We start from the raw sequence: 14,922 nt of genomic DNA on the forward strand, positions 1-14,922 counted from the left end.
AATCTTAACCTCCCCAACTGATTGAATGGACCCCCTCTTAGCCAACAGGATCCCAGGAAAACCTTAAAGCTGAACTGTTGGCCATGAGGAGAGGAGGGATGAGACACTAAAAGACAAAGGTTAAACCACACGTGAAGTCATCCATTCAACAGGTCACTTGAGTCTTTCTTGGTCTATGTCCAGTGACTTGTCTCTGATTAACAAATTTCCTTATTTAATTTAAAATTCCAAACCTTTAGACAAAGATTCTTTTTTTTTGTAGAGACAGAGTCTCACTTTACCGCCTTCGGTAGAGTGCCATGACGTCACAGGACTCACAGCAACCTCTAGCTCTTGGGCTTCCACGATTCTCCTGCCTCAGCCTCCCGAGCAGCTGGGACTACAGGCACCCGCCACAATGCCCGGCTATTTTTTGGTTGCAGTTCAGCTGGGGCTGGGTTTGAACCCACCACCCTCGGTATATGGGGCCGGTGCCCTACTCACTCAAAAAAATCAATCGCAAATTAAAGAACCTTTAAACTCCCCCAGTCAAGATGTCCTGCCTTGTTGGATCAAACCAATGCACACCTTTCACATATTGATTTGTGATTTTATGTGTGTTTCCTGTCTCTCTAAAATGTATAAAACCAGACTGTAACCCAACCACAATGGGACAACTTGCTCAAGGCTTTTTGGGCGTGGCTCTCCCAGCCATGGTTACACATATTCAGCTCTTAATAAACCACTTTAAATTATTTTATATAGTTTTGGTTCCTTTTCGTTGACAAGCTAAATCTATACTTTATGCAAAATTAACTCAGTCATACCACAGTGGCAGTAACTGAGGAAGTAGCATAGGCAGAGACCTCTTTACTCTCTGCCTCAAAGTTCTGTTTTCCTGTGTCTTCTGTCATCAATAGACTGTATTCTAGTGGAAACCAAACTTCCTATTCAAAATGTGTCAGGAAACATTCAAATTGCATAGATTCGCATATGTGGGGAAAATATTCTTTCCACATCCGTTATCAGGCTTGGTTGACATTTAAACACATCGACACATTGGTCAAGTCTTGTGTGGACACTAGAATGTATGGACTGTATCATATCATAACCAAAAATCTGAGTCACTCCCACATCCGGATTATTGCAGTACCCAGCCAATACCAGGGGAGAGAGAGTGGAGTACCAAGGGGCAGAGGCCAAGAGAACCTACTTGCCTTGGGGATTTGCTGAGATCTGGGTCCATGGGCACAGCTTTGTGCTTCCATGGGCTGTGGAATTGATCAGTTATAAGCAATTTTATGTAGTTCTTCAAAGGCAAACAGGCCCCTGTGTTTGATTGAGATATAAAGCTAATAATGGAAAATTGAAATATGAAGGGCCGCTGTAAATTCAGGATTAATCCAGATCTTAAGAATTGAAAAACAGCAAGAATGACAGGGAAGAGACCATTTCCTCACTCTAGTAATGTATCAAAGGCCCCTAAACAGAAACTCGCAACCACACTTTCACTCTTCTCTCTTTTTCTTACACACACACACACACACACACACACACACACACACACACACACACACACACACAGTGCTGGGTTAAGAATCTAATTTTGGTCTCAGGTCTAAGCCACTATCTTCCTTTAGCTTTTCTGATTTTTGAACCATATTTATTCCTTAGGCTATTGATATGTATTTTATTGGCTTACTATCTGGAGAAGGTTGTGATAACTTTGGCTTCCTCTGAATGTTCAAAACAAATGCTAAGTTGATTATTGTAACTCACTCTTGCTGAGTAAAAGCAATAAATGTGTGTAGGCAGTAGTGCGCAGGCCTCCTGTACCACGTATGGCTGGCAGTTCCTTGATGAGGAAACCTACCTTATTTCTCCCTTGCTGTTACTCTTATGTAAGCCATACAGCCCATTTCCTCATCTATAGAACAAGGTGGTAGGATTCAGCGAATCTGAGGTTGCTGGTCACTGTAAGATTCTATCATGCTGAAGGTATTTGCAGGTTTTCTCTTCCAATATACATTTGCACTTAAAACGTGAATGGTAGGCCAGGTGCGGTGGCTCATGCTGTAATCCTAGCACTCTGGGAGACAGAGGTGGGCACATTGCCTGAGCTCACAGGTTCAAGACCAGCCTAAGCCAGAGCAAGACCCCATCTCTAAAATGTCAGGTGTTGTGGTGAGTGCCTTAGTCCCAGCTACTTAGGAGGCTGAGGCAAGACAATCACTTGAGCCCAAGAGTTAGAGGTTGCTGGGTGCAATGATGCCAACAGCACTCTACCCAGGGCAACAAAGTAAGACTCTGTCTTAAAAAAATAAAAAGTGAATGTTTCTAACACAAAGGAATTGAAATGATATGGCTATACTAATTACTCCAATCTAATCATACATTATATGTTTGGAAACATTACTCACGAATATATACAATTATCATCAGTCCATTTAAAAATTAACATTTCTTGGAAATCTGATCTTGTTCAGTTTTCCTCCATAGACAGATTTCCATTTGATTGAGACAACTCTATTTCACTACCAATTTAAGATTCAAACAAAACGTCCGTCCGGAATCTCACTTTCTCTGTGGAGTCTTTTCTGAAAACTAAAACATTTCTATGAACCATGTTAGCATTACTTGTCTACACCACACAGCTGAGCACTTGGGCCATCACTCAGCTGAGGCACTGATTACTGTCCATCCCTACCAGGTCACGGCCCCTTCCTGTACACTCAGCAACCAACATGGGGCGTGGCACACAGAGGGACAATTACTGATTACTGGAGGAGCACACTTTAGCTTAGACTTGATTTGCATCAATTGATTTGATGTGGCTATGTCACTTAACTATTAAGGAGAGAAATCTTTTGTCTTTCCTGTAGTACCTAACTCAACTGCAGCCTCATTGAGTAGGCCATGTTAATTATCTAAAAATGTTTATCTCACTAAGATACCAGTTTTAAGCATGAAGACTGTTTTATAATGCCAAAATAAGCAGGTTACTTCTTAAAAAGCCATTAGATAGAAAATTTTTATTCTGCCCCAACCCCAAAGCTCTAAATTGTCAGAATGTTTTACTTTCCAGCCACATTGTTCATCACAAAAGCCATGAAGACCTTGTTTCCCTGAAAATATGTTCTGTATCTTGGGCTACCTAAAGTTGGTCCATGGAGCAGCAGCACAAATACCACTTAGAAGCTTGTTAGAAATGCAAAACCTCAGCTTCCATCCAAGTCCTATTGAATCAGACTGCCTTTTTTTTTTTGCAGTTTTTGGCCAGAGCTGGGTTTGAACCTGCCACCTCCGGTATATGGGGCCAACACCCTACTCCTTTGAGCCACAGGCACCGCCCCAGACTGCCTTTTAACAAGATTCCAGGTGAGTTTGAGAAACACAGAGATACCCACAGTAAGATCTCTGCTCAGAGTCAAAGACTTGGAAAAATAAGAACCTCCCAGGGATCTGCCCTTAATGTACTAACATGAGTTGCTGTGGCATAAAAATAAAGCAAGCTGGGCTTTTGCTCTTACTGATGGATGTTTTCCGCATTCATTCTTTCTCAGGAAACAAACTTAGAAGGCATAGTCAGAGAAACATATGTATCTTCCCCAGGGCTGCATGTTATGGTGTGAAAGGTGAGGAAAGTACCAAGTAAGATAATGAATCTTCTTTCATAAACTCTCCATCACTTTCTGGCCACTGGTGTTTTAGAAATTACTGAATACTAAAAGCATCTCTGGCTCTCTCTATACACCTTAAGCCAACTAGGGGCAAGAGGGTTAGCTAAGAGGAGGTGACAACATCACAAAACCCTCTGGAGTTGTTCTTGCAGGTTATAATTGACATCAAATGACATGGACATCTTCTTTTATCTGATTGAAAAGGGAAAGGCAGAGAAAGCCTGCCCCAAGCAGCTGATCATCCAACAAACAGCCTAATAATGAGAACAATAATAGCTAACAATTTTTGAATATTTATTCTGTGCTGGGCCCTGTTTTGAGCACCCCCTATGTGTTAACTTGCTAACTTGCGTTTAAACTGAGGAAAGCAACATCAAAAATTAAGAGAAGGAGGAAAGGGGCCGTCGTGAAGCAAGTGATAAGCAAGGCCCTCTGGGGTAAACCCACCTGGGACCTTGTCCCATAGGGAATTGCAGACTTTTTTCCTGAAAGAGAGTGAATCATTCTGGCTTTCATGGGAATGCCTTGGGACACAATCTGAAATGAAACCAGAAATACCGATTTTAATGACTATATCATGACATCTGCAAATAAGATAGATACTAATTTTAAACTGTGATTTTTAATAATTTCCAAAAAGAAATTAAAAAAAATTTTTTTAAGGAACCCCACAGAAACCGAGCTTGGTGGAAACTCATTCAATGAAAATGGTGTTTCTTAACCTTTAGGGTTTTATTTTCTTTTACCTTAGATCTTAGAATTGAGTTAAAGTTTTTGTGTTCTAAATCAAGTATCACAGATTGAGGAAAGTGATTATTAGAGAGGGTAGGTGCTTTGCTCATGATGATGGAAAGGGATATCATGAAATCCAGGTCTCCTAAAATCCAATGCAAAGTGTTTTCCTACATAAGGCTGCTGCTGTTTTGAAGGAAATTATGGGAATGCAAATAGCACTGATATTTACTTGTATTAGCTGCTCAAAGACACATTGTCCCTGAAGATAGTAACAAGAAAAATACATACACATACCACTTCAGTTTACATTTCTAAGCTCCATGATAGACAGTTAGAAAGTGTACAACATCATGTATGAAGAAAATCTATGATAGGCAGCAACCTTCGACTTTGTTGAGAGCCTGATGTCAGAAGCAATTACTAGGTGGAGTCCCAATGTGCCCCCCAAGTGCCTCAAAGGGTCAAATGTTCACCCTCTTGACAGATTTAGAATTTTGAAAACCTTCATAGAATGAGTTTCCATGCAGAGATTCTTGGCATTAAATAGTACTTTGAACCAGGATAAAATCATGACCACACGATTATTGAAAACCATCAGATATTACCTTCTGTAAGGAAAATGCATTAATAAAATACCTGTTCTTCCAGGCCAACAGCTTTCAAGGCCTGCCTTCCTCTATGTGAGAGGGCCAAGTTAATGCTTCTTCCACGTGTACATGTAGCCACTCGAATATCTAAGACATTGGAAGCAGACTCCATGTTACACATAAATTAAATCCTAGTGTAGGATAAGCATATTATTGCAACTGAATATTAATAATTGGTGCAGTCAGAACCAGATTACAGGGTCTGACAGTTAGGTTCACAAACTCATCCTAGAAAAACTGGTACATACTTCAATGCTGAATATCACACAGTCACCTTCAAAGTACTCCCCTTGGGAAGCTATGTACGGATGCCAACATCTTGTCTACCCTTCAAAGCAATTGTGGAACTCTTTTTCTGAAATGATCATTAGAACTGCTATCCTACAAGGTCTGACAATTAAGTTCACAAACTTGCCACTACATGTTTACCTTGGCAGCACTGTACAAACAACTCAGTATGTTTCATAACTGTGTTTCATAACTGTGTTTTCATACTGTGTTATGAAACATAGTATATCAGTGTTTCACAGCTGTGTCCATACCAATATATGATGGTATCTTCCCAGGGCTCTTTCCAGGTGCTCATTATTGTTGTTGCATTTTTTTTTTATGTTGTTGCATGTTTTTGTGTGTCATATGACAATAGCTCTGATGGTCATTTCAGAAAAAGAGTTCCAAAATTGCTTTGAAGAGTGGACTGGGTGATGGCATTGGTGCATAGCTTCCCAAGGGAAATACTTTGAAGATGACCATAGTGATATTTGGCAATGAGGTACGTAGAACTTTTTCTAGGATGAGTTCATGACTTTAATTGTCAGGCCTCATAAAAGACTTTCTTCATGCCTCTGAAGAAAACACTAACAGTAGCAAATTTATATTAAATTAACACATTAACTGCTGTCTTAGTTGCATTTAATTTACGCTAGTTTGAACCCAGCGTCTCGTGAAACATAATTCACACATTTCTTGACTTATCTTGACCTAATAAAACACTATAGCCCCAAGGAAAAGTTTTTTTCTAGTGTGATAGTCAATGTGTTAAATTTAGATAGTTGAGGTTTTAAAAGACATCTAACAGTTCTTTAAAAAAAAAAATTTTAAAGAACTTTTAAAAATTCAGAAAATCTAAAGAGAAAGAAAATTTGACAATTTTCACTCTCAGCTTACCTTCCCTAGCTTCATATATATCGACCTGGAAATTCCTCTTTGCAAGGAAGCATGCATTTAATGATCCGACCTAGGAATCAAAACAATTTTTTCATATCTTTATCTGATTCCACAAATGTAGGGAATTTTTAGTGATGAACTGAAACATTGTGTGTGGCTATGCTCTACCAACTTTTTTTATCACATTGATTTTTCTCAGTCACTACTGGAAAGTACCACTTACAAAAATAGTAAGATTCGTTCCAGATTAAGTGGTGTAACTTTAGAAGTAGTTTTGTTTTCTTTTTGTACTTTTTTACAGTGAGATATAACTTTCATACAGAACAAGCACAAAACATGTATACAGTTTATAGAATAATTAGAAGAAAACCTTTATTGAAGCTGTTTGGGGTGACCAGATGAGGGAGGCTTGGCATGAGGAATGAAGAGGCTTGACACAAAATCTGCGTTGGGGACTGAGGAACTCTGAGAAGAGCCCTATCATAAAAGGAAGAAGTAGACAAAACTGCTTGCCCGACATTAGCACTGATTATAGAGGACATGGAGAAGGTCAGATAGAATGTCTCCAGCTTTGTTTTTGCAAAACCCTAGAACTTGAGCACAACCTCTGCCTCCAGTATCAATAGACCTTTGGAATCTAGAGAATCTTTACCATAATTATTATTGCCACACCTCACACATAACATTTTCTCTTGGAGGCCAGTTTTCTGATCTCTTGAACACACACACAACTCACATGCCATTCTTGTGATTCTCTAGGTCTCTCAAGCAGGAAGTGAGTTTTATGCTAAAGATCAGGGCTCACTTTTCCCTACACTTTACAATCTTGTAATTCTGGGGAGATTATATAAAAAGTTGCAGATCCCCCATATTATTTGTATTTCTGATATGGGTTGATCTAAAATATATACTAAATTTAATCACAAAGCATTGACATGTACTTTAAATATAATAGATTAGAGTCATATAGTTTTATTGCATTTACCAAATGTTTTGTGTGCATAGGGGTTTAGGGATTCCTTGAAAAATAATTCTGGTCCTAGAAATCAATGCAAAAAAAGAAAAAAAAAAGGAAAAGGAAGGAAGGAGGGAGAGAGAAAAGAGAGAGAGAATAAAAAAAGAAAAAAAGGGAAAAATAAAAAAAGAATAAATTTAACCTGGTTTCTTGTACCATCAATGAATCCCCCAACAATTAAAAAAAAAAAAGAATAAATGAAGACTGAGAGAACACACAAATAAAAGATTAATTTTGCCTTGAGGGATGTGATAGATTGTATTTTTCAAAAATGGCTACAACAATGTCTCTTATACTGTATGCATTCTTCTGCAATATGACCATGACGCTCCTCCATCAAAATATGGGGTTTATTTCTCCAATCTCTTGACTCTAGAAGGGCTTGTGATAGCTTTGACCAATAAAATGCAGTAGAAGTGACACTTGAGCCATTTCCAAGCTTAGTCTTTAACTGAACTGGAAGCTTCTGCTTCCTGCCTTTTGGAAGTTAGTTATTATGTAAGAAAGTAACTAGCTTGAGGCTGTAATGTGTAAGAAGCCCAAGCCATACAGACAGGCCATATGCTGAGGTCCTCACCACCAGCAGGGACCAACTACCAGACATGCAAGTGTGCCATCTTGGATCTCCAGCCTGGTCAGTACTTACAGGTGACTCTGCCCCAGCCACATGACAGACCACATACAGAACTGAGGCATCATAATAGATGGTTCTTTCAGGCCACTAAAATCTAGGGTGGTTTGTTATTCAGCAATAGATAACTAGAACAAGGGGATTGGTTAAAAAATAACTTTCTGAAAAAGATTACATTTGAATTGAGCTTGAGGGATAAGAATATTTCACCATCTAGAGAATAAGCAAGCTGATAAAGAGTATGAATGCTTTTGGAAATTTAAGAACAACTTTCAAGAGATCAGGAAAAAATTATCACTTGAAAAAGAATTTATTGACCCCCAGGCATTGCTAGACATTAAGGTGATCCAAAGATATGTACAATTATTCCCCTTGGGACCCAGTCCTGTCTGGGTCCCTATTTTTTTTTCTTTTATTACTCATATATTTACTTACATAAATGTATTGGGGTTTTTTTTTCCTACACGTCAGCCCTGTGCTAGGTTGTGAGGGCTTATCAGAGATCAGGATATGTTCAGGCCTCTTAAGGAAATGATGGCAATTACAACACAGGATGATAAATACCAGGGTATAATGGGAGAAGTATAGCTATGAGAGTGGAGAAGGAAGGACCCTTAACTCAAACGCAAGGATGTGGAGTGGGATAAAGTATGACTTCTTGATAAAAGTGAAAGCTAAGCTGAGATCTGGAAGTATGAATGGTAGTTAACCAAATAAGACTCAGAAAGTAAAGGACTCTAGGTAAAAGCAGTACATAATAAATGTTTAAAATAATTACTGAAAGGAATGAAACAGAGAACACTGATTAAAGAACTAATAATAATAACATATGAGTACAATATCCGTGAAGTGGTTGTTATATACCTTTCACTGCTGTAATTCACTTAATCCTCACTGCAGCCAGATGAATTAGGTATTATCATTATCCTGTTTTATAATCACAAAGAAGTTAAGTGGCTCACAGAAGTTAACACAACTAGTGAGTCATGAGTTGGTGTTGAGATTCAAACTTATCCAGTCTGATTCCATGACATGAGCTCTTAACCAATAAACTAGAGTGTGGCTGGGAAATATTGACAAATTGACAATCCTATTGAAAATGGAGACGATGAAAAAAAAAGAAAAAGAAAATGGAGACGATGAATGTATAGTAGCACCAAGATGTAGGGTTGTGGGGTTACTTTTTTTTTTTGCAGCACCAAACTGCATGTATTTCCATGTGAAGGAAAAAAGACTGTTAGAGTCAAGCAGGGTGGGATTTAGCCATGTAGGTGGGATGGAAAGACAATGCAGCAAAAGAGTTGACAATACTCATTGTCAACTCCATTGAATAGATGGACCATGATGACCAAGCCAGATAGGATAGAAGGAAGTCCTTGTGACATGAAGTGCTTATGAAGAACAGATATGGCAGTAGTAACTGAATGAGAGAGCTAGAACTCAAGGAGGTTTTTAAGCAGAGAGTTCTAGGTCTGATACTATTATTTGGGAAACAGGGAAGTTCTATGGAATGACAAAGTTCAGATCCAGGATGTGGTGGTGGGACTTGGAGGTTGAATGGCAGTGAGGGTGGAAGAGATTAGAAGCTCAGAATTGAAGGAACTCAGGGGCTGGGGAACTGGATGGATCAACAGAGTGAGATCTGCCTCTACTAAGAATAGAAAAATTAGCCAGGCATTGTGGTGGGCTCCTGAAGTACCAGCTATTTAGGAGGCTGAGGCAAGAGGATTGCTTGAGCCTGAGAGTTTGAGGTTGCAGTAAGCTAGGACATGACACTCTACCCAGGGTGACTTAGTGAGACTCTGTCTCAAAAAAAAAAAATTATAAAAATAAATAAATATTTAATTTTCCCCACTATGTAGCCGTTACTCAAAGGAGGAACATGTTGCCTATTAACATTTGGTGTATCTGAAGAGGTCCTTGCAAATTACTTCCCCTTTTATCTGTTAGTCTGAAATGATGTCGCTTTCTATTCCTGCTGTCATTTTCTGGTTTTTTGTTTTTTGTTTTTTGAGACAGAGTCTCACTCTGTAGCCTTTGGTAGAGTGCTGTAGCATCACAGATCACAGCAACCTCCAACTCCTGGGCTTAAGTGATTCCCTTGCCTCAGCCTCCCAAGTAGCTGAGACTACAGGTGCCCATCACAACACCAGGGTATTTTTGTTGCAGTTGCCACTACTGTTTTAGCTGGCTAGGGCTGGGTTTGAACCCAACACCCTCAGTATATGGGGCCGGCGCCCTACCCACTGAGCTACTGGTGCCACCCACCTGCCATCATTTTCTTAACAGCAACCCAGATTTTCCTGCTAAGAATATGACCTGGTGCCTGGCATAAGAAGTTGCCTACTGTTATACCTTTTTCATCACTTTCTTCACTCCTTTTTAGCAGGACACTGGACACTTATGTTTCATGCATAGATGCTACTTAGATGCATGACAGGGTATTTCCTTCTCTGAAACACAAACATACTTTTCCTCCTTTTTTCCAACTTAGGAAAAATTGCTTCTCTATCTTCTCTGTACTTGTGTATTAAAGAATTTCTAGGGAAGGGCCATACTAGGAATCAGTTTGTATCAAGAAAAAGAAAAACAGCAAACTGACAGAGAATTTCACATAAAAAAATGGATTTTCTTCCAAAGACTAATTGGCTACATAGCATCAGGAGAAGGAGGAGGAGAAGGAAGAGGAGAAGGAGAAAGAGGAGGAGATGGAGGAGGAGGAAGACAAGGAGATGGAGATGATGGAGGAAGAGGAAGAGATGGAGGAGGAGGAGATGGAGGAGGAGATGGAAGAGGAGATGGAGGAGGAGATGGAAGAGGAGATGGAGGAGGAGATGGAAGAGGAGATGGAGGAGGAGATGGAAGAGGAGATGGAGGAGGAGATGGAGGAGGAGATGGAGGAGGAGATGGAGGAGGAGATGGAAGAGGAGATGGAGGAGGAGATGGAAGAGGAGATGGAGGAGGAGATGGAGGAGGAGATGGAGGAGGAGATGGAGGAGGAGATGGAAGAGGAGATGGAGGAGGAGATGGAGGAGGAGATGGAGGAGGAGATGGAGGAGGAGATGGAAGAGGAGATGGAGGAGGAGATGGAAGAGGAGATGGAGGAGGAGATGGAGGAGGAGATGGAGGAGGAGATGGAAGAGGAGATGGAGGAGGAGATGGAAGAGGAGATGGAGGAGGATAAGATGAAGGAGGAGGAGATGGAGGAGGAGATGGAAGAGGAGATGGAAGAGGAGATGGAGGAGGAGATGGAGGAGGAGATGGAGGAGGAGATGGAAGAGGAGATGGAGGAGGAGATGGAAGAGGAGATGGAGGAGGATAAGATGAAGGAGGAGGAGATGGAGGAGGAGATGGAAGAGGAGATGGAGGAGGAGATGGAAGAGGAGATGGAGGAGGAGATGGAAGAGGAGATGGAGGAGGAGATGGAAGAGGAGATGGAGGAGGAGATGGAAGAGGAGATGGAGGAGGAGATGGAAGAGGAGATGGAGGAGGAGATGGAAGAGGAGATGGAGGAGGAGATGGAGGAGGAGATGGAGGAGGAGATGGAGGAGGAGATGGAAGAGGAGATGGAGGAGGAGATGGAAGAGGAGATGGAGGAGGAGATGGAGGAGGAGATGGAAGAGGAGATGGAGGAGGAGATGGAAGAGGAGATGGAGGAGGAGATGGAGGAGGAGATGGAAGAGGAGATGGAGGAGGAGATGGAAGAGGAGATGGAGGAGATGAAGGAGATGAGGAAGAGGAGAAGGAGGAGAAGAAGAGATTAAGAAGGTAAAGAGAAAGGTTTGTGAAACTCCTCTTTCTTTCACAGTGTTGGAGTTGTAACTGCTTCTCCTAAGATGATGGAAAGTGTTTGGGGAAAGACTGTCGATCAGAAGATCATGGTCAGCAGAGTTGGAACAAGGCCACAGGAGGTTTGTCTGGAAATGGGTCTCTCTGGGAAAACAGGCAAGGGGAAAGATAAGGACACTTAAACAACAATCAAAGCAAAAAATGATCAGTGAAAACCTAATGTAGGGAAATGGCCTAGGAACAGAAAGACTGGATTCCATACAAAAAAATTAATTTATCCATTTCCTGAAAATTCTACTATAATAAAGGAGCTATAACAAATCCCACAAACAAAGCTCTTAATGACTGTGCCAGCTCTGAGCCCATAGTGGGCCAATGGTCTTCTCTTATCGGTTTGTTACGCTCTCTTTCTTTTATCTTTTGATAAAACTTGATTCCAGAATCTGGGGAAAGGAGGGCTGACCTGGGTGGAGATCCTTCTTCAATCCTTCTAAGGACAGCAGGTGCCAAGCTACCTCTCCAACACTTCTATATGATTGTCAATCAAGCATGCATTAATGATTCTTCATGGCAGAGGGGGAAAGAAGGAAATTTAGATAATGTGGGAACAACGAGATGAAATCTAATTCTCACTGCAGGAAAACATGAACTGCTACAGAGGAAGAGGGCTAGTGGGATCTCTTATGCACTGCTGGTCAAGCTTTATGCATATCTTGTCAAGTTGAACATTCACATATCCCACAAACCAGAAACCCCTCTTCATGGTATATACCTAAAAGAAACTGGCGACATATACCAGAATGTTCAGAGTAGCACTTTCATAACTAAAATAGACAAAAAAAAAAAAAAAAAATACTAGGGGGCGGCGCCTGTAGCTCAAAGGAGTAGGATGCCGGCCCCATATGCTGAAGGTGGCGGGTTCAAGCCCAACCCAGGCCAAAAAACTGCAAAAAAATAAAAATAAATAAAATAAAATAAATACTAGGAACAGCCCAAAGGAATAGACAAATTTGCTGTGAGCTGTGATGCCATAGCACTCTACCAAGGAATAGACAAAGGAATAGACAGGGTATATTCACATAATGAAATACAATAATATGAATAGATTAGCAGTGCTACACCATGAAAAGAAGTCCCTAATGATTTCATACTGCAGGAGACTCTCATAAAGACAACCAAAACTAAACCATAGAATCTTTGAAACATATGTGCATAATTTATGTGTATGTATAATTGATCTATGGACAATATATGTGATAAAACTATATATAAAAAGGCAAGGGAATGATACACAAGATTCAAGGCAGCACTTCTAACAGGTGTGGAAGCCAACAGGTTGATGGAAGTCACTGGCAAAGTGTTAACTCTCACTTTGGTGGGTTCGTAGTTTACTTATTATTATTATTATTATTATTAGAAACAAGGTCTCACTCTGTTACCCAGGCTAGAGTGCAGTGGGATCATCACAGCTCACTGCAACCTCTGACTCCTGGGCTTGAGTGATCCTCCTGCATTAGCCTCCAAAGTAGCTGGGACTACAGGCCTGGGCCATCATGCCTGGCTAATTGCTTTTTTTCTTTTTGAGACAGAGTCTCACTATGTCGTCCTTGCTAGAGTGCTATGGTATCACAGCTCACAACAACCTTAAACTCTTGGGCTTAAGTGATTATCTTGCCTTAGCCTCCCAGGCAGCTGGGACCACAGACACCCACCACAATGCCTGGCTATATTGTTGTTGTTGTTGTTGCAGTTGTCATTGTTTTTTAGCTGGCTTGGGGCGGGCTCCAACCCACCACCCTCAGTGTATGTGGGTGGAGCCATAACCACTGGCACCAAGCCTAATTGTTTATTTTTTATAGAGATGGGGTCTTGCTATGTTGCTGGTCATGAACTCCTGGCATAAGTAATCCTCCTGCCTCAGCCTCCTGAAGTTGCTCACTATTATTATTAACACAACAAAGCAAAAAAAAAAAAGTGTCTTCCTCAAGACCAGTCATAACAGTGTGTAATGAAACAAAGATTACTGTAATCCCAATTCTTTGTAACTGAGGTTCCAAAAAATCTAAAAGAAAAAAAGGTATTGTTTGTGTAAGTTCAGCTAGAAGGGTTAGTAATGTGGCTAGTAACATAGGTTTTAGGCTCTAACTTTATTTTACCTTTTCACTCTGTAAAAGTGTTTAATTAGAAAAACTGTCATTGCCATTTTTAGTTATGCTGGCACAAAAGACTGAGATGTAAAGATACAAATAGAAAGGAAAATGTGGTGTGTGAGACATTCTAAGCCCACCACAAACTCTCAGCTAAGGCACAGCTGGGTTCCTGAGCATAAATAGAGAAGAGGAGGAGGAGGCTGGTAGAGAAGAAATGACATTGAGCAGGGTTAGACACCTGGGAGAAACAAAAAACAATTTCATAGTGCCAGTTCTTGGGATTAAGCCTTGAAATAGAGATGAGACGGTTCCATTAAGGACACGAACAATTATGGAAATTTTCTGTATTTGTTTTGAAGCAAGAAAAGTCTGCAACAGTAAGCTATTTTGATCACAAAATAACTTGCAAATTCAGTTTTGTTAACATCTGGTCTGGCCTCCTTGTGGTACAAGAGCTTTGAGGCGATTACTTGGTTACCTAATTACAAATTTCTTACCCAATTTATCATTCTCCGAATTTACCACTTCCTATTTTTTTCTCTTCATACTTCCCTCTTTACAGATCATGTGCTTTGATCACATCTTAATCTATTACATGGGTACCTCACATACCATTTAAAAAACATTATTTGAAAATTTCCTTTGTGTTAATGTAAATGTGGAGATCTGCTTCTCATGTGCTCAGCTGGTGTGGTTTTCTGTTGATTCCCAAGTGACCCCTTTAGCAATGATTGTTTAAGTATTCAATGATCATGAGAAAATCATACCTTTTAATTCATAAAGGTTGACCCTATGAGCAAAGAGGATCAGGATTATAAAAGTTTCTCGCATTTTATGCCTATTCGTGTAGTATGTTTGAAATTAAACAGATAAGGTGGTGCCTCTGGCTCAAGGAGTAGGGCGCCAGTCCCATATGCCAGAGGTGGCGGGTTCAAACCCAGCCCCGGCCAAAAACCACAAAAAAAAAAAAAAAAAAAAGAAATTAAACAGATAATGTAAACATGTAGCAGCTATTTTTGACTTAATGAAGCATATGAAACTCTGAGAATCATAGCTGTTCCTGAGTTTGTTATCTAATAAGCTTCTGTAAAGCTTATTTTTACTGAAATCTGTCCTTAGTCATGGAACT

The 14,922-nt window shown here is 40.3% G+C and overlaps 1 protein-coding gene across 2 annotated transcripts in view; it reads right to left on the reverse strand.

Moving 5' to 3' along the window:
- KMO (kynurenine 3-monooxygenase) overlaps positions 1-14,922 on the reverse strand; it is a 58,175-nt gene that overhangs the window by 33,082 nt on the left and 10,171 nt on the right. For both annotated transcript variants that reach the window (XM_053605724.1, XM_053605723.1), the window contains exons 2-4: positions 6,209-6,278; positions 5,031-5,128; positions 4,107-4,196 (exon numbers count right to left, since the gene is read on the reverse strand). In XM_053605724.1, coding sequence (XP_053461699.1) covers positions 4,107-4,196; positions 5,031-5,128; positions 6,209-6,278 — 258 coding nt within the window. The remainder of the gene's footprint in view (positions 1-4,106; positions 4,197-5,030; positions 5,129-6,208; positions 6,279-14,922) is intronic.

The sequence above is a fragment of the Nycticebus coucang genome, chromosome 10 (assembly GCF_027406575.1).
Source record: "Nycticebus coucang isolate mNycCou1 chromosome 10, mNycCou1.pri, whole genome shotgun sequence".
Taxonomy (NCBI): Eukaryota; Metazoa; Chordata; class Mammalia; order Primates; family Lorisidae; genus Nycticebus; species Nycticebus coucang.